The sequence below is a fragment of the Ranitomeya variabilis genome, chromosome 8 (assembly GCF_051348905.1).
Source record: "Ranitomeya variabilis isolate aRanVar5 chromosome 8, aRanVar5.hap1, whole genome shotgun sequence".
NCBI classification, from domain to species: domain Eukaryota; kingdom Metazoa; phylum Chordata; class Amphibia; order Anura; family Dendrobatidae; genus Ranitomeya; species Ranitomeya variabilis.
Genome location: NC_135239.1, coordinates 86,711,651 through 86,735,901, shown reverse-complemented (window position 1 = coordinate 86,735,901; position 24,251 = coordinate 86,711,651). Strand labels below are relative to the sequence as shown.

The 24,251-nt window shown below is 44.1% G+C and overlaps 1 protein-coding gene across 1 annotated transcript in view; it reads right to left on the bottom strand.

Annotated features, from left to right (window-relative positions):
* The window catches only part of NR5A2 (nuclear receptor subfamily 5 group A member 2), a 236,120-nt gene extending 214,247 nt beyond the window's left edge, over positions 1-21,873 (bottom strand). The window contains exon 1 of the mRNA XM_077276230.1: positions 21,608-21,873. Within this exon, the coding sequence (XP_077132345.1) occupies positions 21,608-21,671 (64 nt within the window). The 5' untranslated portion in view covers positions 21,672-21,873. The remainder of the gene's footprint in view (positions 1-21,607) is intronic.
* Positions 21,874-24,251: the final 2,378 nt, after the last annotated feature.

Sequence of the window (24,251 nt, the reverse complement as noted above, 5' to 3'; positions counted from 1 at the left end):
CCTGTGATCTGGTGACCTGGACTGTGGATGCTGAAGTCTTCAGTAAAGGTAAAGAGACTGCAATCTTGTGTCCTCATTTTTCTCTGCGCCTCTCACCATCCTACCATATACACACTGGGAATCCCTGGGGACATACTTCTCCTGTGGGAAGGTATACCATCTAGCTGCCATAACATCACCCCAGCGGACCCCTAAAGCAGCGCCGGTCACCCTGACCAAATACCACAGGTGGCATCACGAACATTCCCCTTAAAAACCTTTCATGTGTTCCATGATCCTGCCCCATCTGTCCTATGATCCTGCCCCATCTGTCTCATGATCCTGCTCCATGAGTCCCATGATTCTGCCCCATGTGTCCCTTGATCCTGCCCCATGTATCTCCATCATTTCCATCCTGCCCCATGATCCTGGTCCTTGTGTCTCTTTCCTGCCCCATGTGTCTCCATCGTGCCCCATGATCCTGCACCATGTGTCTCCATCCTGCCCTATGTGTCCCATAATGCTGCCAAATCTGTCTACATATTGTGGCTTGTTGCTTTCAATAAAAAAACCAAAACACTTTCTCCTTACCTGGCCACAGTCCAGCATTGTCACCTCCTCCATCCATTTGAAGTGCGGACTTGCTGGCGTATGATAGTGTTGCCAGCGCTGACATCAGCTGCCAGCCTGTGATTGGCAGGAGGCTTTTAACTATTGCCATACGGGCCCACGCGGCATTAGAGTTTAACAGAATGTGCGTCCGAGGATGCACGTTCAGTTGCTGGACCGGCATGATTCCCCTGCCGTTGGGGTCCGGTGAGCAGAGGGGGCCCGTCCGGGCCCCTTCTGTTCAACGTGCCCCATACGCCAGTATAGGCAATAATGCTCTGTTTGTGGCCCTAACTGCAATATATTAAGAGGATAAAAGTTTTCATGGGAGAAGGAGTGCTTCTTTAACTTTAATCCTTTCAGTTATATAGGTGGCTTCAATCATTGCTCAGTATGAGCAGCGGCTATTACCACATCCCAACACAGAGTGACAGTTGGAAGAACCCCCAATTTATGCCCTTCTCAACTGGCTTGAGAAGATTGTTACTAAAAGCAGAATCTAGTAGTCAGAAGTATAACTCTCTTCTGTTTTAAAGGGACTCTGTCAGCACAGAAGGACTGTTCAAATTAAGTCACACCGCATGGTGCTTCATGGCGGGGCCAATCATTTATATACACTTTCCAACCTGCTTGTTTTATTTCTGTCTCCACCCTTCTCTCTAGCTCTATGAAGCCAGATATGTTAATCAAAGAAGGAGGTGGTGATTGAGGAAAAACAAGCAGGTGCGAAGGTGTATTTACATGATTGGCGCTACCATGAAGCACCAAGCACCTCAACTTGAGTCCAACAGTCATTCTGTGCTGACAGAGTTCCCTTAAGTGGGAAAGTAGCCATGTAAGTGCTTATTTTGCTGGGTGCACTGTAGTTTTGAATTATAATATTTATCATATAATGCTCTGCAAAATAGGAAAAAGAATTCTAAGTGGGGTGGAATTTAAAAATTCAGCATACATACTTTTTTGTTTTGTGTTTTAATGATATTCACTAAGTGGTAAAAGTGACCCGGTAACTTTTGGTCTGTTTGGTTATGGTTATTCCAAATTTATATAGTTTTTATTGTTTCATTTCTTAAAAAATATAAAACTTGCAAAAAAAATTGTTTTAGAGTTACCATATTATGAGATTCTCTATTGATGGAATTTTATAAGGACTTTTTCTTTCTGGGGAGTATGCTGTAGTGTTTATAGGTTCAATTCTGAGGTCCATATGTCAGTCTAATTTATTTTAATTCTGATTTTTTTGGGTGAAGTGATTAAAAAAACAGCTATTCTGACTTTTTATTTCAGGAATAGATATTTTGATATTTTAATAGCTTGGACAATTATTCCCACAAGCATACAAAACATGTTAGTTCTTAAATCTAAGAATAAAAATAATAAGTGTCAGGAAAAGTGGTGAGGTGATTTAAAGTTTGTAATTAAACATTCAAAGCAAAAAATGTTCACAAAAAAATTGGTTTTATTGACATTTCTATTTTTCATTATTCACATTATATCTTGTTAATTGATAAAGTGCAAAGTGAACACAACGTATGTATTTACACATATATATGTACATATATACCTTTGAAACAGAATTAGTTCTTCTATTTCCAATTGCACAAAGTCAGGGATTTTGAAGGGTTACAGTTAGGTGTATGAGTAGGCAATTTTACCACAGAGGTGATAATAATAATTTTCATATATACTTGTGTATAAGCTGAGTTTTTCAGCACATTTTTTTTGTGCTGAAAATGCCCCCTCGGCTTTGTTCCAGAAGGATGGTGGGGGAGAGGGAGCGGCAGAATAGCGGATCACAGGAGGCAGAAGCCAGCGGCTGTGGCTGCCACTGTGCCCACTGCTAAAGAGAAATTAATATTAACTGTGCTGGCAGTAAATATTCATTTCTCTTATAGCGTGCACAGTTACTGCTGCAGCTGCCGGCTTCCGGCACACATCCTACTTACCTTCCCTGCGCGCCCATGCTGCATCTCCTTCTGGTGCCAGTCTTCCAGCCGAGTGATCACGTGTCCCCCACTCATTAAGGTAATGGATATTCACCCCTCTCCAGTCCCATACATTACTTTAAAGAGCGGTAACACCTAATCGCTCGGCCGGAAGAGCTGCCGGCGCCGGAACGAGATGTAGCAAGGGCGCGCAGTGAAGGTAAGTAGGATGTGTTTTTTTATATAGGAACCATGCATACAAGGATAGGGGATAAGGACCAATATACAGGGAAGGGGATAAGGAGCAATGCATACAGGGATGGGGAGCCATGCATACAAAGATGGGGATGGGGAGCCATGCATACAAGCACAGGGATGGGGAGCCATGCATACCAGGATAGGGATGAGCAGTTAATGCATATGTGGCACCCAAGGGGTTCAGGTACCACAGTGGTATTGCCTTTCTCTCCGTGAGGGTGATGCCATGCCTGTAAACGAGGAGAATCCCTTTGGCAGGTAAGCTGTGCATTCAACACATTCTGAACCCAGTTTTCAGGGGAACTTCCCTAGATAATATTCATTCTGGTCTGGAGGAGAAGTTAGTTAGTCTGGTGCAGACAAGGAACAGAGAAGTAGCACAGGAGAAGTCAGGAGCTAGAAGAGAGTTGCGAGTGGACTCCCTCTAAGCTAGAACGCATAAACCGGACACCGGGAGCCCAAAGCTGAGAGGAACTACAAGTCCTACGGCAGAACCGGAGGGCAGGAAACTGAAAGGGACTTGCCCACATTACACCTGAGGTACAGCAACAACCAGAGCCTGAAGTCACCGTGAATAGAGACCCCAAGGAAACGGCTCAAGTTGCCTACCATGCAGGTACTGTCCCAGGACAGGAGAGAAAGAGTACCTTGCCAGAAAGCCGCAGGCAGCAAGGGACTAATATTCAGTGCATAGTGGAAGACTCCCAATCTGACCTGACCAAGGGGGTTCAATCCGTTTCCAGGCTGCCTGGACTCCACCGTCGCCTGTTGCCAGAACCCTGGACTGAAACTGACTGCCAACAGTAAACCAAGTAAAGACATTGCAACCCTGTGTCCTTTGTTTATTCTGGCACCACACCACTTTGACCAAACACACCGGGAGCCCTGGGGACCCCGCTTCACCTGTGGGAAGCGACACCATCTTTGCTGCAGCACCATCCCTCCCAGAGGATCCCTTTAAGCAGTGTTGCTCACCTCTGATCGAGAACCACAGGTGGTGTCACAAACTTTTATTATTTTCACATCCCCTTTAAAGACTGTTCCCCTTTTACTTGGGTGCCCAGGGCCACAGACCTGGTCACCGCCACCATGACTTCCTTTTTAACAATGACCGGACGCGGTACCAAGTGCCCCTAGGCCCTGGCGGGCGACTCGCATACCCGGCTTATACTCGAGTCAATAAGTTTTCCCAGTTTTTCGTGGCAAAATTAGGTGCCTCGGCTTATACTCGGGTCAACTTATACTCGAGTATATTAAGTTAAAACACAGTTTTTAACTGAAATAGAAACAGCTGTGTGTGACGGTTAACACTGGGTGAGGAACTGCCAAACTCTGCTACAAAGGTGAGGCTGTGGAACAGAATGTCATTTCACAGATCATATACCATGGCAAGACAGAGTACATCAACAAGACACAAGGTAGTTACACTGACTGAGCAAGGTCTCACCCAGGAAAAATATTTAAAGCAAATTAAGGTTTCAAAATGTGCTACTCAAGCTCTCTGAAAAAGCACCAAGAAATGGACAACTTTGAGAACCAAAATCCCAGTGGTCAGCCACAGAAACTTACAGTACAGCAGATGAAGGACATATTATGTTTTGTTCCCTTGAAAACTGGAATGTGTCCAGCAGTGCCATCAGATCAGAACTGTTATCAACAGGTTGGACCTAACAATATGCATCTACTGTTTCGAGGAGGCTCCACATTTATTTTACAACAGGAGAATGACCCTAAACATACAGCCACTGTCATTAAAGAATCTTCAGTAACAAGGAACCCTCAAAATGATGATACAGCCCCCACAAAGCTTGGATCTAAAGATCATCAATTGTGTCTGGGATTACATGCAGGGATAGAAGGATATACTCCAGCCTACACCCACAGAAGAACTGTGGTTACTTCTCCATGATGGTTTGAGCAATTTCTCTGCTGAGTTCTTTCAAAAACTTTGTGCAAGTGTACCTAGAAGCATTGATGATGTTTTGAAGGCAAACGGTGGTCACACCGAATATTGATTTTATTTAGATTTCTCTTTTGTCCATTCACTTTGCATGTTGTTAATTAGCAAAGCAGACTATTAACACTTCTTTTTTTTACATCATTCTTACTTAGTAGCATTTTTCTACACTTGACTAAAATTTTGTTTTTCACATTTTTACATATTTTTATCACTCCCCTTTGGGGGCTATACCTGAGTTTTATACTAAAATGTCATGGGGGTCTTCAATAGGAGCCATGAGCTCCCGAAGTATGCATACAATGGAGACATTGTGATCTTTTTCATGATATATCCATTTAAAGGATTCCATTATAGCTGATAGATCTGTTGCAGACACAGTTCCCTATAGGCTAAAATGACATCTGTTTTACAGATACATCATTAAAAGCTATTGAAAGATCATAATGTATCCATTGAATGGATACTCATAACTTATGCCATAAACGAATGCCACCTATAAGCTAATATAGCACCGGTTTAAATATGTTTTTTTCAGCATCCCATATCTGAAAATAGTGTAGTCTGCTATGCTATTGCATACTTCTTTTTTCACACTATAGTGACATATTCCTGCCACATGGAGACCAAAGAACACTTTTTTTGGCTTAATTACGATTAATTGACCCCTGTGAAGATGTTTAGGTTGAATGATTTGAGCTTTTTCAAGCACAAACACTAAACCTAGGGGAACAACTCCATATAAAATAATCTATTTGACTTTGTTACTAAAAAAAAAATAGGGGACAGAGAGAAAGAAGTATATTTGTAGGGTCAGTTGATATAGATAACTTGTAGTCTGTTATATGGAAACACAGTGGTCTGCATAGGAGCTATAGACACAAAACAGTAAGAGATTTATAAAGTTGCTTTGTGACTAATTTTAGATACCAGACACCATCTATGGACAGATGTGCCGATGTGCCGAAATAACCATAGATTTTTAATCCTGTCTGAACCTTTGGTAACAGATATTGAGCTCTCATTTTTCTAAAATTTGTACAGAAAATCTCAGAATTAATTAATTTGTGTTTTAATTAATTACTTTAATAAATATAGAATTAATGTATAACTAATTAGTTAAAAAACCAAAACAATTAATCTAGAGAATGCTTATAATTTCCATACTTCTTTTTTCTATCAGATATGGAAAATTACAGTGTCGTTCCAGATGTCACATTTCTCAAGTGGTCAGCAATTTTGGAGCATCTAGTGAGCTAGTACATGAGTGCACAGGGACAGAGACTGAAAATACGAGTAAAGCAGAGGTGGAATGACTGGATTTACAAACTACAACTTAGAACCATATACGAGCACCCTATAAAATGCATACACATGTCGTGAAGGTAGAAAAGGGAAATTGTTTATAGGATGAATATTCAAGACACAAGTTTGTATTAGAAATGACTGATTGTGCATTTGGAGATACGTTGCAGATGATGAGACCTGGTATTGTATGGAAACAGGCTGGATATTATGAGAATACAGACACACAAGACTTTATTCACTATTTTCATGAAGACATTAAAGACACCATACATATTTGACTAATGGTGGGTGAACCTGATGATATCGGCAAGTTAAGGCTGAGTCACACATAACGATATTGTTAACGATATCGTTGCAACACGCTTTTGGTGACGTAGCAACGATCCCGCTAATGATCTCGTTATGTGTGACAGCGACCAACGATCAGGCCCCTGCTGGGAGATCGTTGGTCGTTGGGGAATGATCAGGACCATTTTTTGGTCACTGATCACCCGCTGTCATGGCTGGATCGGCGTGTGTGACGCCGATCCAGCGATGTGTTCACTTGTAACCAGGGTAAATATCAGGTTACTAAGCGCAGGGCCGCTCTTAGTAACCCGATATTTACCCTGGTTACCATTGTAAAAGTTTAAAAAAAACAGTACATACTCACATTCTGATGTCTGTCACGTCCCCCGGCATCCACAGGGTTAAAACTGCTTTCGGCAGGAGCGCTGCTAATGCACACGCTGCTGCCGAGAGCTTCCCTGCACTGAATGTGTCAGCGCCGGCCGTAAAGCAGAGCACAGCGGTGACGTCACCGCTGTTACTGCCGGCGCTGACACATTCAGTGCAGGGAAGCTCTCGACAGCAGCGCGTGCATTAGCAGCGCTCTTGCCGAAAGCAGTTTTAACCCTGTGGACGCCGGCGGGGGACGTGACAGACATCAGAATGTGAGTATGTAGTTTTTTTTTTTTTACTTTTACAATGGTAACCAGGGTAAATATGGGGTTGCTAAGCGCGGCCCTGCACTTAGTAACCCGATGTTTACCCTCGTTACCCGGGTGCTGCAGGGGGACTTCGGCATCGTTGAAGACAGTTTCAACAATGCCGAAGTCATTCCCCTGATCGTTGGTCGCTGGAGAGAGCTGTCTGTGTGACAGCTCCCCAGCGACCACACAACGACTTACCAACGATCACGGCCAGGTCGTATCGCTGGTCGTGATCGTTGGTAAGTCGTTTAGTGTGACTCCAGCTTTAGTCTGACAATGTATGGGGACCTCCTGGTACTCCCCTGATGATAAGCATCCAACATGAACAATTTCGGGCTGTCGATTGTTTTGTTCTCTGTCATGATCTCCATGGCCAGAGAACTAGCATAAGCCTCAATAGGAACAAGCTCTTGGAAGATGTAACTGTACTGACCATGAACTAAACCTACCGCATCATCTAGAAGTAGCCAGGTAGCATGTCCTACTTTTTATCCCTATATGCCCAGCGCCGGCCGGAGAACTAAATAATGCTAGCAGAGGGAAATATAAGACCTGACTCACCTCTAGAGAAATGCCCAAAAAGGAGACAGAAGCCCCCCACATATATTGGCGGTGATATGAGATGAAACAACAAACGCAGCAGGAAAATAGTTTTAGCAAATTTGAGGTCCGCTTTCTAGATAGCAGAAGACAGAAAGCATACTTTCATGGTCAGTAGAAAACCCTAACAAAACACATCCAGAAATTACTTTAGGACTCTGGCATTAACTCATAATACCAGAGTGGCAATTCCTGATCAACAAGAGCTTTCCAGACACAGTAACGAAACTGCAGCTGTGAACTGGAACCAAAATACAAAAACAAAACATGGACGAATGTCCAACTTATCTAGTAGATGTCTGGGAGCAGGAACAAGCACAGAGAGGCTTCTGATAACATTGTTGACCGGCAAGCATCTAACAGAGAAGCCAGGTAATATAGCGACACCCAGATCTAATCAGAACAGGTGAACAGGGAAGATGATGTCACAAGTTCAATTCCACCAGTAGCCACCGGGGGAGCCCAGAATCCAAATTCACAACAGTACCCCCCCCTCAAGGAGGGGGCACCGAACCCTCACCAGAACCACCAGGGCGATCAGGATGGGCCCTATGAAAGGCACGAACCAGATCAGAGGCATGAACATCAGATGCAGTGACCCAAGAATTATCCTCCTGGCCGTATCCCTTCCACTTGACCAGATACTGGAGTCTCCGTCTGGAAACACGGGAGTCTAGGATTTTTTCCACAACGTACTCCAACTCACCCTCAACCAACACCGGAGCAGGAGGCTCAACGGAAGGCACAACCGGTGCCTCATACCTGCGCAATAACGACCGATGAAAAACGTTATGAATAGAAAAGGATGCAGGGAGGTCCAAACGGAAGGAAACAGGGTTAAGAATCTCCAATATTTTATACGGACCGATGAACCGAGGCTTAAACTTAGGAGATGAGACCCTCATAGGGACAAAACGAGAAGACAACCACACCAAATCTCCAACACAAAGCCGAGGACCAACACGACGGTGACGGTTGGCAAAGCCCAAAAATTTCTGAAGACTTTTAAGAGAAGAGGGCTGCGTCCAATCACAAATAGCTTGAACCTTGATAGGATCCATCTCAATGGAAGAGGGAGAAAAAATATATCCCAAAAAGGAAATTCTCTGAACCCCAAAAACGCACTTAGAACCCTTGACACACAGAGAATTAGACCGCAAAACCTGAAAAACCCTCTTAACTTGCCGGACATGAGAGTCCCAATCATCCGAAAAAATCAGAATATCATCCAGATACACTATCATAAATTTATCCAAAAAATCGCGGAAAATATCATGCATAAAGGACTGGAAGACTGAAGGGGCATTAGAAAGACCAAAAGGCATCACCAAATACTCAAAGTGACCCTCGGGCGTATTAAATGCGGTTTTCCACTCATCCCCCTGCCTGATCCGCACCAAATTATACGCCCCACGGAGATCAATCTTAGAGAACCACTTGGCCCCCTTTATGCGAGCAAACAAATCAGTCAGCAACGGCAATGGATATTGATATTTAACCGTGATTTTATTCAAAAGCCGATAATCAATACATGGTCTCAAAGAGCCGTCTTTTTTTGACACAAAGAAAAAACCGGCTCCTAAGGGAGATGACGATGGACGAATATGTCCCTTTTCCAAGGACTCCTTTATATATTCTCGCATAGCAGTATGTTCAGGCACAGACAGATTAAATAAACGACCCTTTGGGTATTTACTACCCGGAATTAAATCTATAGCACAATCGCACTCCCGGTGCGGAGGTAATGAACCAAGCTTGGGTTCTTCAAAGACGTCACGATAATCAGACAGGAACTCAGGGATTTCAGAGGGAATAGATGATGAAATGGACACCAAAGGTACGTCCCCATGAGTCCCCTTACATCCCCAGCTCAACACAGACATAGCTCTCCAGTCAAGGACTGGGTTGTGAGACTGCAGCCATGGCAATCCCAGCACCAAATCATCATGTAGATTATACAGCACCAGAAAACGAATAGTCTCCTGGTGATCCGGATTAATACACATAGTCACTTGTGTCCAGTATTGTGGTTTATTATTAGCCAATGGGGTGGAGTCAATCCCCTTCAGAGGAATAAGAGTCTCCAAAGGCTCTAAATCATACCCACAACGATTGGCAAAGGACCAATCCATAAGACTCAAAGCGGCGCCAGAGTCGATATAGGCGTCCGTAGTAATAGATGACAAAGAGCAAATCAGGGTCACAGACAAAATAAATTTAGACTGTAAAGTGCCTATGGGAACGGATTTATCAAGCTTTTTAGTACGCTTAGAGCATGCTGATATAACATGAGTAGAATCCCCACAATAGAAACACAACCCATTTTTCCGTCTAAAATTCTGCCGCTCGCTTCTGGACAGAATTCTATCACACTGCATGTTTTCTGGCGTCTTCTCAGTGGACACCGCCAGATGGTGCACTGGTTTGCGCTCCCGCAGACGCCTATCGATCTGAATGGCCATTGTCATGGACTCATTCAGACTTGCAGGCACAGGGAACCCCACCATAACATCCTTAATGGCATCAGAGAGACCCTCTCTGAAAGTAGCCGCCAAGGCACACTCATTCCACTGAGTAAGCACAGACCATTTACGGAATTTTTGGCAGTAAATTTCAGCTTCATCTTGCCCCTGCGATAGGGACATCAAAGTTTTTTCTGCCTGAAGTTCCAAATGAGGTTCCTCATAAAGCAAGCCCAAGGCCAGAAAAAACGCATCCACATTGCGCAACGCAGGATCCCCTGGTGCCAATGCAAAAGCCCAATCTTGAGGGTCGCCGCGGAGCAAGGAAATCACAATCCCAACCTGCTGTGCAGGGTCTCCAGCAGAACGAGATTTCAGGGACAAAAATAACTTACAATTATTTCTAAAATTCTGAAAGCTAGATCTATTCCCTGAGAAGAATTCCGGCAAAGGAATTCTCGGCTCTGATACCGGAGCATGAACAACAAAATCTTGCAAACTTTGTACTTTCGTGGCGAGATTATTCAAACCTGCAGTTACACTCTGTAGATCCATTATAGACAAGTGAACATAGAGCCATTCAAAGATTAGAAGGAGAGAGAAAAAAAAGAAAGACTGCAGCATAGACAGACTGGCAAGTGATCCAATTAAGAGCACACTAACTACTAGAGAAAAAAAAAAAAAAAAAAAAATTTTCAGCAGACTTCTTATTTCTCTCCTTTCTCAGCCAAGGATTTTAACCCTTTAGTGGGCCGGTCAAACTGTCATGATCTCCATGGCCAGAGAACTAGCATAAGCCTCAATAGGAACAAGCTCTTGGAAGATGTAACTGTACTGACCATGAACTAAACCTACCGCATCATCTAGAAGTAGCCAGGTAGCATGTCCTACTTTTTATCCCTATATGCCCAGCGCCGGCCGGAGAACTAAATAATGCTAGCAGAGGGAAATATAAGACCTGACTCACCTCTAGAGAAATGCCCAAAAAGGAGACAGAAGCCCCTGTTGTGAATTTGGATTCTGGGCTCCCCCGGTGGCCGCTTGTGGAATTGGACTTGTCATCCTCTTTCCTGTTTCACCTGATTCCATCAGTAGTGGGTGTCGCTATTTAAGCTCATTTCTCTGGTGGTTTCTTGCCGGTCAACAATGTTATCTGATGCCTCTCAGTGCTTGTTCCTGCTTCTAGACTACTACTAGATAAGTTGGACTTTTGTCCATGTTTTGTTTTGCCTATTTGTTCCAGTTCACAGCTGAAGTTTTGTTACTGTGTCTGGAAAGCTCTCGTTGATCAGGGATTGCTACTCTGGCGTTATGAGTTAATGCCAGAGTTTAAGGTAATCTCTGGATGGTGTTTTGTTAGTGTTTTTCTGCTGACCATGAAAGTATACTATCTGTCTTCTGCTATCTAGTAAGCGGACCTCAAATTTGCTAAGACTATTTTCCTGCTGCGTTTGTTGTTTCATCTGAACTCACCGTCATTATATGTGGGGGGCTACTGTCTTCTTTGGAATATTTCTCTAGAGGTGAGCCAGGTCTTATATTTCCCTCTGCTAGCTATTTAGGTCTTAGGCCAGAGCTGGGCATCTAGCGATAAATAGGAAATGCTACCTGGCTATTTCTAGTTGCGCGGCAGGCTTAGTTCATGGTCAGTATAGTTCCATCTTCCGAGAGCTTGTCCCTCTATAGGCTTGCTATGATCTCTGCCTGCAGAGATCATGACAGTTTGACCGGCCAATAAAGTGTTAAAGACCCAGGTTGAGAAAGGAGAGTTATAAGAAGTCTGCTGAAATTTTTTTTTTTTTTTTTTTCCTCCAGTCTGCCTTGCTGCAGTCTTTTCTCTCTCTCTCCTCCTAATCTCTTTATGCTCTGTGTGCACCTGACAATAATGGATCTCCAGAGTGTAACTGCGGGTTTGAATAATCTCATCACGAAAGTACAAAATTTACAAGATTTTGTGGTACATGCTCCGGTATCTGAGCCGAGAATTCCTTTGCCGGAGTTCTTCACAGGGAATAGAGCTAGCTTCCAGAATTTCCGAAATAATTGTAAGCTTTATTTGTCCCTGAAGTCTCGTTCAGCTGGAGACCCTGCTCAGCAGGTTAGGATTGTGATTTCCTTGCTCAGGGGTGACCCTCAAGATTGGGCCTTCTCATTGCCAGCAGGGGATCCTGCGTTACGCGATGTGGATGCGTTTTTTCTGGCCTTGGGCTTGCTTTATGAGGAACCTCATTTGGAACTTCAGGCAGAAAAAACTTTGATGGCACTATCTCAGGGGCAAGACGAAGCTGAAGTTTTCTGCCAAAAATTCCGTAAATGGTCTGTGCTTACTCAGTGGAATGAGTGCGCCTTGGCGGCAACTTTCAGAGAAGGTCTCTCTGATGCCGTTAAGGATGTTATGGTGGGGTTCCCTTTGCCTGCAGGTCTGAATGAGTCCATGACAATGGCTATTCAGATTGATAGGCGTCTGCGGGAGCGCAAACCGGTGCACCATCTGGCGGTGTCTATGGAAAAGACGCCAGAAAGTATGCAGTGTGATAGAATTCTGTCCAGGAGCGAGCGACAGAATTTTAGACGGAAGAATGGATTGTGTTTCTATTGTGGGGATTCTACTCATGTTATATCAGCATGCTCTAGGCGTACAAAGAAGCTTGATAAGTCTGTTTCCATTAGCACCATTCAGTCTAAGTTTATTTTGTCTGTAACCCTGATTTGCTCTTTGTCATCCATTGCCACGGACGCCTATGTTGACTCTGGCGCCGCTCTGAGTCTTATGGATTGGTCCTTTGCCAATCGTTGTGGTTTTGATTTAGAGCCTTTGGAGACTCTTATTCCTCTGAAGGGGATTGACTCCACCCCATTGGCTAATAATAAACCACAATACTGGACACAAGTAACCATGCGTATCAATCCGGATCACCAGGAGATTATTCGTTTCCTGGTGCTGTATAATTTACATGACGATTTGGTACTGGGATTGCCATGGTTGCAGTCTCACAACCCAGTCTTGGACTGGAGAGCAATGTCTGTGTTGAGCTGGGGATGTAAGGGTATTCATGGGGACGTACCTTTGGTTTCTATTTCGTCGTCCATTCCCTCTGAAGTCCCTGAGTTCCTCTCTGATTATCAAGACGTCTTTGACGAACCCAAGCTTGGGTCGTTACCTCCGCACCGTGAGTGCGATTGTGCCATAGATTTGATACCGGGTTGTAAATATCCAAAGGGTCGTTTGTTTAATTTGTCTGTGCCGGAACATGCTGCTATGCGGGAATATATAAAGGAGTCTTTGGAAAAGGGACATATTCGTCCATCTTCTTCTCCCTTGGGAGCTGGGTTTTTCTTTGTCTCAAAAAAAGACGGCTCTTTGAGACCATGTATTGATTATCGGCTTCTGAATAAGATCACTGTTAAGTATCAATACCCATTGCCATTGCTTACTGATTTGTTTGCTCGTATAGAGGGTGCTAAGTGGTTCTCTAAAATTGATCTTCGTGGGGCGTATAATTTGGTGCGGATCAGGCAGGGGGATGAGTGGAAGACCGCATTTAATACGCCCGAGGGCCACTTTGAGTATTTGGTCATGCCTTTTGGTCTTTCTAATGCCCCTTCAGTTTTCCAGTCTTTTATGCATGATATTTTCCGCGATTTTCTGGATAGATTTATGATAATATATCTGGATGATATTCTGATTTTTTCTGATGACTGGGACTCTCATGTCCAGCAGGTCAGGAGAGTTTTTCAGGTTCTGCGGTCTAATTCTTTATGTGTGAAGGGGTCTAAGTGCGTTTTTGGGGTCCAGAAAATTTCCTTTTTGGGGTATATTTTTTCTCCCTCTTCCATTGAGATGGATCCCGTCAAGGTGCAAGCTATTTGTGACTGGACTCAGCCCTCCTCTCTTAAGGGTCTTCAGAGATTTTTGGGCTTTGCCAACTTTTACCGCCGATTTATTGCTGGTTTTTCGGATGTCGTTAAACCACTGACTGATTTGACCAGACAAGGCGCTGATGTTGCTAATTGGTCCCCTCATGCTGTAGAGGCCTTTCAGGAGCTTAAGCGCCGTTTTGCCTCTGCCCCTGTGTTGCGTCAGCCTGATGTGAATCTGCCTTTTCAGGTTGAGGTTGACGCTTCGGAGATCGGAGCTGGGGCAGTGTTGTCGCAGAAAGGTTCCGACTGCTCCGTCATTAGGCCTTGTGCCTTCTTTTCTCGCAAATTTTCGCCCGCAGAGCGGAATTATGATGTTGGGAATCGGGAGCTTTTGGCCATGAAGTGGGCGTTTGAGGAGTGGCGCCATTGGCTCGAGGGGGCTAGACATCAGGTGGTGGTATTGACTGACCACAAAAATTTGATTTATCTTGAGACTGCCAGACGCCTGAATCCTAGACAGGCGCGCTGGTCTTTATTTTTTTCTCGCTTTAATTTTGTGGTGTCATACCTACCGGGTTCTAAGAATGTTAAGGCAGATGCCCTTTCTAGGAGTTTTGACCCGGACTCTCCTGGTAATTCTGAACCCACAGGTATCCTTAGGGAGGGAGTAATTTTGTCGGCCGTTTCTCCTGATCTGCGGCGGTCCTTGCAAGAGTTTCAGGCGGATAGACCGGATCGTTGTCCGCCTGATAGACTGTTTGTTCCGGATGATTGGACCAGCAGAGTCATCTCTGAGGTACATTCTTCTGCATTGGCAGGTCATCCCGGAATTTTTGGTACCAGGGATTTGGTGGCAAGATCCTTCTGGTGGCCTTCTCTGTCACGAGATGTGCGAGTCTTTGTGCAGTCATGTGACGTTTGTGCTCGGGCCAAGTCTTGTAGTTCTCGGGCTAGCGGACTGCTGTTGCCCTTGCCTGTTCCTAAGAGGCCTTGGACACACATCTCGATGGATTTTATTTCAGATCTGCCTGTTTCCCAGAAGATGTCTGTCATCTGGGTGGTCTGTGACCGTTTCTCTAAAATGGTCCATTTGGTTCCTCTGCCCAAGTTGCCTTCTTCTTCTGAGTTGGTTCCTCTGTTTTTTCAGAATGTTGTCCGATTGCACGGTATTCCTGAGAATATTGTTTCTGACAGAGGTACCCAATTTGTGTCTAGATTTTGGCGGGCATTCTGTGCTAGGATGGGCATAGATTTGTCTTTTTCGTCTGCTTTTCACCCTCAGACTAATGGCCAGACCGAGCGGACTAATCAGACCCTTGAGACATATCTGAGGTGTTTTGTCTCTGCTGACCAGGATGATTGGGTTGCTTTTTTGCCATTGGCAGAGTTCGCCCTCAATAATCGGGCCAGTTCTTCCACCTTGGTGTCCCCGTTTTTCTGTAATTCGGGGTTTCACCCTCGATTTTCCTCCGGTCAGGTGGAATCCTCGGATTGTCCTGGAGTGGATGCGGTGGTAGAGAGATTGCATCACATTTGGGGGCAGGTTATGGACAATTTGAAGTTGTCCCAGGAGAAGACTCAGCGTTTTGCCAACCGTCATCGTCGTGTTGGTTCTCGGCTTTGTGTTGGAGATTTAGTGTGGTTGTCTTCTCGTTTTGTCCCTATGAGGGTCTCTTCTCCTAAGTTTAAACCTCGGTTCATCGGCCCTTATAGAATATTGGAGATTCTTAATCCTGTTTCTTTCCGTTTGGACCTCCCTGCGTCCTTTTCCATTCATAACGTTTTTCATCGGTCGTTATTGCGCAGGTATGAGGTACCTGTTGTACCTTCAGTTGAGCCTCCTGCTCCGGTGTTGGTTGAGGGTGAGTTGGAGTACGTTGTGGAGAAAATTTTGGACTCTCGTGTTTCCAGACGGAAACTCCAGTATCTGGTCAACTGGAAGGGTTACGGCCAGGAGGATAATTCTTGGGTCAATGCATCTGATGTTCATGCTTCTGATCTTGTTCGTGCCTTCCATAGGGCTCATCCTGGTCGCCCTGGTGGATCTGGTGAGGGTTCGGTGCCCCCTCCTTGAGGGGGGGGTACTGTTGTGAATTTGGATTCTGGGCTCCCCCGGTGGCCGCTTGTGGAATTGGACTTGTCATCCTCTTTCCTGTTTCACCTGATTCCATCAGTAGTGGGTGTCGCTATTTAAGCTCATTTCTCTGGTGGTTTCTTGCCGGTCAACAATGTTATCTGATGCCTCTCAGTGCTTGTTCCTGCTTCTAGACTACTACTAGATAAGTTGGACTTTTGTCCATGTTTTGTTTTGCCTATTTGTTCCAGTTCACAACTGAAGTTTTGTTACTGTGTCTGGAAAGCTCTCGTTGATCAGGGATTGCTACTCTGGCGTTATGAGTTAATGCCAGAGTTTAAGGTAATCTCTGGATGGTGTTTTGTTAGTGTTTTTCTGCTGACCATGAAAGTATACTATCTGTCTTCTGCTATCTAGTAAGCGGACCTCAAATTTGCTAAGACTATTTTCCTGCTGCGTTTGTTGTTTCATCTGAACTCACCGTCATTATATGTGGGGGGCTACTGTCTTCTTTGGAATATTTCTCTAGAGGTGAGCCAGGTCTTATATTTCCCTCTGCTAGCTATTTAGGTCTTAGGCCAGAGCTGGGCATCTAGCGATAAATAGGAAATGCTACCTGGCTATTTCTAGTTGCGCGGCAGGCTTAGTTCATGGTCAGTATAGTTCCATCTTCCGAGAGCTTGTCCCTCTATAGGCTTGCTATGATCTCTGCCTGCAGAGATCATGACAAGCCCCCCACATATATTGGCGGTGATATGAGATGAAACAACAAACGCAGCAGGAAAATAGTTTTAGCAAATTTGAGGTCCGCTTTCTAGATAGCAGAAGACAGAAAGCATACTTTCATGGTCAGTAGAAAACCCTAACAAAACACATCCAGAAATTACTTTAGGACTCTGGCATTAACTCATAATACCAGAGTGGCAATTCCTGATCAACAAGAGCTTTCCAGACACAGTAACGAAACTGCAGCTGTGAACTGGAACCAAAATACAAAAACAAAACATGGACGAATGTCCAACTTATCTAGTAGATGTCTGGGAGCAGGAACAAGCACAGAGAGGCTTCTGATAACATTGTTGACCGGCAAGCATCTAACAGAGAAGCCAGGTAATATAGCGACACCCAGATCTAATCAGAACAGGTGAACAGGGAAGATGATGTCACAAGTTCAATTCCACCAGTAGCCACCGGGGGAGCCCAGAATCCAAATTCACAACAGTTCTCTGCAAGATAAGCTGTCTCCTGTTTATGTGGGAGTTGGGAAAGATAGCTGCTGGCCAATGATTGGATTGACCATTGTTCAGCCGACAGCTATCTATTGTGCATGGTCCCCTTAGGTCCCAATACACATTAGACAGCTCTTAGGGTACTGTCACACAGTGCAATTTTGATCACTACGACGGCACGATCCGTGACGTCGCAGCGTCGTATGATTATCGCTCCAGCGTCGTAGACTGCGGTCACACTTTGCAATCACGGCGCTGGAGCGATGCCGAAGTCCCCGGGTAACCAGGGTAAACATCGGGTTACTAAGCGCAGGGCCGCGCTTAGTAACCCGATGTTTACCCTGGTTACCAGCGTAAACGTAAAAAAAACAACAGTACATACTTACATTCCGGTGTCTGTCCCCCGGCGTTCTGCTTCTCTCCACTGTGTAAGCACAACGGCCGGAAAGCAGAGCGGTGACGTCACCGCGTCACCGCTGTGCTCGCTTTCCGGCCGGCAGGCGCTCACAGTGCAGAGAAGCTGAGACGCCGGAGGACAGACACCGGAATGTGAGTATGTACTGTTTGTTTTTTTTACGTTTACGCTGGTAACCAGGGTAAACATCGGGTTACTAAGCGCGGCCCTGCGCTTAGTTACCCGATGTTTACCCTGGTTACAAGCGAACACATCGCTGAATCGGTGTCACACACAACGATCCAGCGATGTCAGTGGGTGATCAAGCGACGAAAGAAAGTTCCAAACGATCTGCTACGACGTACGATTCTCAGCAGGGTCCCTGATCGCTGCTGCGTGTCAGACACTGCGATATCGTAACGATATCGCTAGAACGTCACGAATCGTACCGTCGTAGTGATCAAAATTGCACTGTGTGACAGTACCCTTAGTTAAACTATATTTCAGCGGATCGCTTGGCTGCCGGCTATCTCAACTGGCTCTCCCATACACAGGAGCGCTTGTTTGGCTGAGCACTCCTGCGTTCTTTTTGAAAAAGCTTCTGACTGACATTTCTATCCATGGCTTTTCTCTAGGAGAACAAAGTGATTGGCAATCCGAAATTGTACATGCCAATTGATATCTCTCCAGACAATCAGTGAGTCGGTGATCCCATACACATTAAAGTGTTGGCTGAACCTGCATGGATAGATGCAGCTGACTTTAATTTTATGGGTATGGGGCGCTTTAGTCTAGGAATGAAAGACCAAAACGTTCAAGGAACCAATTATAAATGTTGCCTTGTAACCAGGTGGTTTTCAGTAGGGAATGAAGAGGTGATCATCATACCCAGGTTCTGGAGATTGAGGGTGGCAGAAGACTCCATCTACCCAATATGAAGAACACATACAGCAAGAAATGGTTGCTGGGGGCTATTATAGATTTTGCAATGAGGCCTAAATCTTGAAGTTGCACATCTGTTCTGAACTTTACTATGTGCACTGAGATCAAGAACCTTGTCATATGAGGTGGACTTACGAGCTTGCATAATATATAAATACAAGTATTCTAGTAATGAAATACATGAGTAAAGCACCATAGATACCTTTAGCCAGAAAAGTACAAAATTGCTTATAAAGAAGACATTATAGCCAAGAGAATTTCAAGTTCTAATTAAGAATGGAAGTAAATCCATTACCACCAGGCACCAAAGGTGAAAAATGGTCTCAAAGCTTTGGCTGGTATCTTAGTAGTTGCAAAGTTCATACTGAAAACCTTCTGAGCATCATAGTTGCCCGGTAAATAATGTCGCTCCAAATTTGCCGCCACTATTCCATGCTTTTTTCTTTCTCCTGGACATTGCCAGTAAGTCTGGAGAGAGATTACTAGAACACTGTATTACCCTTTCTATGATTTAGTGATTTTATCAAGTTTCACAAGTTAGCTATTTATACACCAATAATGGTGGGAATAGCTAGAGATGAGGTTTAGTATAATAATCATCAAAACCGCTTTGAAATGACTATTCAAAATTGCAGTGAAAAGTTGACTTGAAGAAATAGTGTTTCTGCTCTTAGAAGATTACGAGCATGTAAGGGCGTAACAACTGTGGTCGCAGGGGTAGCGACCACGACCGGGCCCATGCAAGTGAAGGCCCCATCGATGCTAGTGCAAACTTCAACTGGATGTGTGACCTCGGACGCACATTCAGATGAAGTGTATTGCGGAGCAGATACCTGTTGGATCCGTGCTTGGCAATACACGCTGCCAGTTAATTAGGGGACAACAGCTGATGTTGGCATGCACTTGACTGGTGGTGCATGGCAGTGACATCATGAGCTCCCATTGCTTGCATGCTAAAGTCAGCTGCCGGCTTCAGAAGAGGATGCAGCGCATCGGGGGAGTGGATGGAAGGTGAGCATAATTGTTTATTTTTTTCTATGCATTAAAGAACAGCAGCAGAATGGGGACACTAACCAGGATGGACAGGCAGAATGTAAGTCCGCAAGGACAGGGTCCTCTCCCCTCTGTACCTTTCTGTCATTGTAAATTTGTTTACTGTAAACGATATCTAGAACTCTGTATGTAACCCCTTCTCATGTACAGCACCATGGAATTAATGGTGCTGAATAAATAATAATAATAATAATAATAATATACAGTATATTTTTACACCAGGATGGATGGGCCTGGTCCAAATCTTGCATCGGGGCCCTTCGGACTCTACCTACACCACAGTATCTGTGGCAGGAAATCTGGTCTGGATAAAAGGGATAATCTTCTTAAGGCTAGAGTCACACAACTGTTACTCTCATCCGAGAAAATCGGTCCAATTATGTTAATCACACTCTGATCAGAGTTTGGTCCGAATTTGATCAGAATGTGATCCGATTTTTTGGGAAGGTGGAGAAAAAAAAAGCTTTTCCACCTTCTGATGTCATCCGACTGCCATCCAGTATTTTATATGGACCCATAGAGTTAAATGGTCTAGTGGTCTTTTGGTGAGTTTTCACAGGGTTAACATTTAAATTGAAGAGGATGTCTTCTGACAGGCAACTTTACAGTCAGATCTGTCAAGAACTTCTAATTATGTTGTTCTAGAAGGAGCAGTAGCACCTGCATTAAAGCCCATGAGCTACAGGAGTAAGGGGGCTGACAGGAGGCATGCACTACATGTCACATTACCATCTAAGTGGTAGATTTCTTGGAAAGCATTTGCTAAACTCAAATTAGTTTGGATGGAATGACGGAGCTCAGTGGGTGCTATTGCACAAACCAGTGTGGCCCTGTAAGAAAGCAGCAGGCTGGACTGGCAGCTCATTCATTCTTTCACCAGAAAATCAACAGAAAATGCCATTTATATGGGGTTAACATATAAGCTTCCTCTTCTGGACTGCGTCTGCTCTACAATGCCATCACTTTAATCACATGGTGGTAGCAATTTCTGAGGTGTGACCTTGCTTTCAAATTCACACTTAAATGACATTTCAGAGTGGTATAAAACAAGTCTGGAGTCATTACTTAATTAACACAGTGCAAATGAATGGAAACAGCTAAAGTGACCCAAAGTGACACAGTCCAGACTGCAACACTTAACACTTCTAAACATTTACTTTCCTGCACAAGTCTGTACCAGAGCTCCAAAGCATACATATATATGTATAAATATATATATATTTAAGGCTTTATAAGTATGCACATATCTTTTATGCTAGGAATGTAAATGACGCTGGGCACAGGGACTATATAGAAGCTCAGTAGAAGCAAACTTTATATATACATGTCATCTGCATCCTCTACGGTACACCCCATTTCCATCTGTTAGGAGAGTACCGCTGTTTAATGGGGGTGGGTAGATGATCACTTCCAGTAACGTCGCTGATGCCTCTGTTACCTCATTGAAAGTGACAGAATGAAAACTGAGAAAACATCTGTCTTGAATCTGAATGAAATTCTGAAACAATTTCAAGCTCTCCCATTACCTCATATGACATCACCTATTTTTCATACTCCTCCTATTGCTTTTCTCAACTCCTCCCACTGGTCCAGACGATTTCACCCTGAGACCTCCTTTATTCTTCCATAATCCTATGTAACCATTCTGTTATACATCTTGTAATCCCTGGTTGTTGCACACCAGGTTCTGTAAGTCATAGGCAGCTGAATCAATTCCCTCCATGCTTGCATTTTCCAGTTATATAAGTAATTATGCCCCAATTTCAGATCCCTCTCATTACTCAATAAGTGCATTCAGTGGAAATAAAGCAAAATATTTCCCAATGCCTTCCTAAAAAACTCCATACTAAGATTTACTAATAGTATGGTCCTACTAATGTAGGATCCCAAAGCCTTGGGTGACATCTGCCTCTCAGCTGTACCATAAACACCTAGGATTTCCTCCTGCCCCCTGTGGGTCAGCATAAGAAAGTGCGCTCACTTACCCTGCGCGTTATATCCGTGTTTCATAGGCTCTTGTATGATGACACTTTCATGTCTTCCAGCCATGATCAACTCCAAACATAAATTGTCCACGTCCTTGAATACTGCATCGATTTTCTTAATGAACTGCTTGTAAAACTGTAATGTGGTGGCCTTGGAATCAGATGGACTCTGGCATATCCCAGCGAAAGTTACTATAGACTTTCAGAATCTGATTCCTAGTGCAGAAAGTAACAGGTATTTCTCGGCCTGGACTCTGTACTCTTCTGAGCATTACTGACCTGTTGTAAACCATCCGTCCCATTTGGAGATGGGATGTAATGAGTGAGATTATCGCACTCTATTGGCTGATTCGGGTCACATGTTTCACCTGCAATGTGATAACAGAACTAAGGTTGTAAAGTGACAGGAGAGAAGATAAGAAGTTCTGGTAGATAGAGGCAAACAAATGATTAACTTTCAAGCAGAAAGGTAGAGTGGAGAGAGCCGAGTTATAAAGGTGGATACACACGTCAGTCTACTCAATGGACACTAACATTAAAAGCAGGTTGAGTCTTAGGGTGCAATCACACTGGCTGATTATCGGCTAATAAATCACCACCAAATGACAAACATTTATCTGATTGTTGGACCTTTAAAGGGGTTGTCCAGCCTTAGATGACAAGTTTGCAGTCACTCTATGTGACTGGAGACTGGTGAATCCTCACAGCGTGCATTGAGCGAGGCTGTGCACGTCTAGTTGGCACGCGATCGCATGTAAACAAATTGTTTACTCGTGGTCACACACCTGCAGCTCCTGGTGCCGGTAGTGGAGAATCCTCACAGCACACAGGGCATGGGATGCAAGGATTCACAAGTCTGGAGTCACTAAGGCCCCCTTCACACGTTTAAGGACAGCAAATACAGACATATGCATGCCCATTGTATTCAATGGTGGTACGCACATCCTTGTGTACCAGCACCTGGTATAAGGCAGTACAGTTCTCACTGCTCCCAGGCACCGGGTGCTGAATCCTACTGTCATCATTGTCTCCTGGTCTCCCTGCCATCAGCGAGACCAGGCAAGTCTGATGACAGTTGTAGTTAGCAGCCACTGTGTAGTGCGTATTAAATAAATAAATTAAAAAAAATCAGCGTGGAGTCCCCCGTAATTTTCATAACCAACAGAGGAAAAGCCCACAGCTGGGAGCGGATGTTAATATTTTGGCAAGGGGCCAATAACCATTAAGGTTCCTAGGCTATTAATATCAGCTCACAGCTGTTTGCTTAGCCATTACTGGTTATTATTGTGGAGACCCCCCAAAAAATTATGGTGAGTCCCTTCTATAATAATTACTAACCAGCAAAGGCTAAACAAGACAGCTGTGGGCTGATATTAATAGCCTAGAAAGGGGCCATGGATATTGTCCCCCTCCCATACTAAGAACATCAGCTCTCAGACGCCTCAGAAATGGCGCATCCATAAGATGCAACAATTCTGGTGCTTTGCCTTGCTGTTCCCACTTGCCCTGGTGTGGTGGCAAGTGGGGTAATAGTTGTGTGGTTGATGCCAGCTGTTTTATGCCCGCTCACGTCAAGCCCACAGGTTAGTAACGGAGAGGTTTCTGTAAGCACCACCATTACTAACCCCATAGTCAAATGTAATAAAGATACACACAGAGAAAAGTCCTTTAATTGAAATAAACACAGACTCCTTTATTTGAAATAAAAACTCCACAACTATCTTTTAGCCATCTATTATTTTCAAAATAAAAATAAAAAAATCACAGTATTCCTCACCTGTCCTCCGATAATCCATTTTTGCCACGACAAACATCAGCCCTCAGCCATGGGCTTTCCCTCTGCTGGTTACGAAAATTACGAGGGAGCCCGCTCCATTTTTATTTATTTACTTATTTATATCTATCATCATCCTCATCTCTATCTTTGAACATCTTTAATACATAAAACTATTTAAATTCTATGCTGCGTTTTATTCCATATATCTGACACTGACAGAGTACGGACAGACGGACGGCACACACATGACACACGGATGGCACACGGACATGGACCAGGGATTACACCAGTATCTTTTTTTCCAGTACAGGAATCCTTAAGATGGGTGAAGGAGGCCTAATACTGGGCAACCCCTTTTACATTCGGCAAGTCTAAATGCACTTTTAGAAATACATTTCTTTCAGATCAGGTCAGTCTCGCAAACATAGTCAATGATATGTCTAATGTAAGGTAAGTTCTGACATTTAGTCTTTTGTTAGTGTATGTACACATGTCGTCCTTTTAGACAGATTTTGCCTGGAAGTGCTAAAAAACACCAAACCAAATAAACAAATACACAACAATGTAAAAACAACTTGCTGTGCACATGTTCTGTCTTTTTTTTAGCTTCTGTTAGCCGCTTCACGACATTCAAAGCATGAAAGAAATGACCTGACTATTCTTCAGGCGGCTCCACTTACTCACACACAACTCCTTTACTTTTGCGGATGATTGGTACAGACAGACCACTGGGACTGCCATGGGGACCCCGGTCGCATGTACGTTTGCCAACCTCTATATGGCCGTCTTTGAAGAGGACTACCTCTATTCAGGCAAGAACAGGTTCTTGAGACATATACAATTTTTTGTGAGGTTTGTTGATGACCT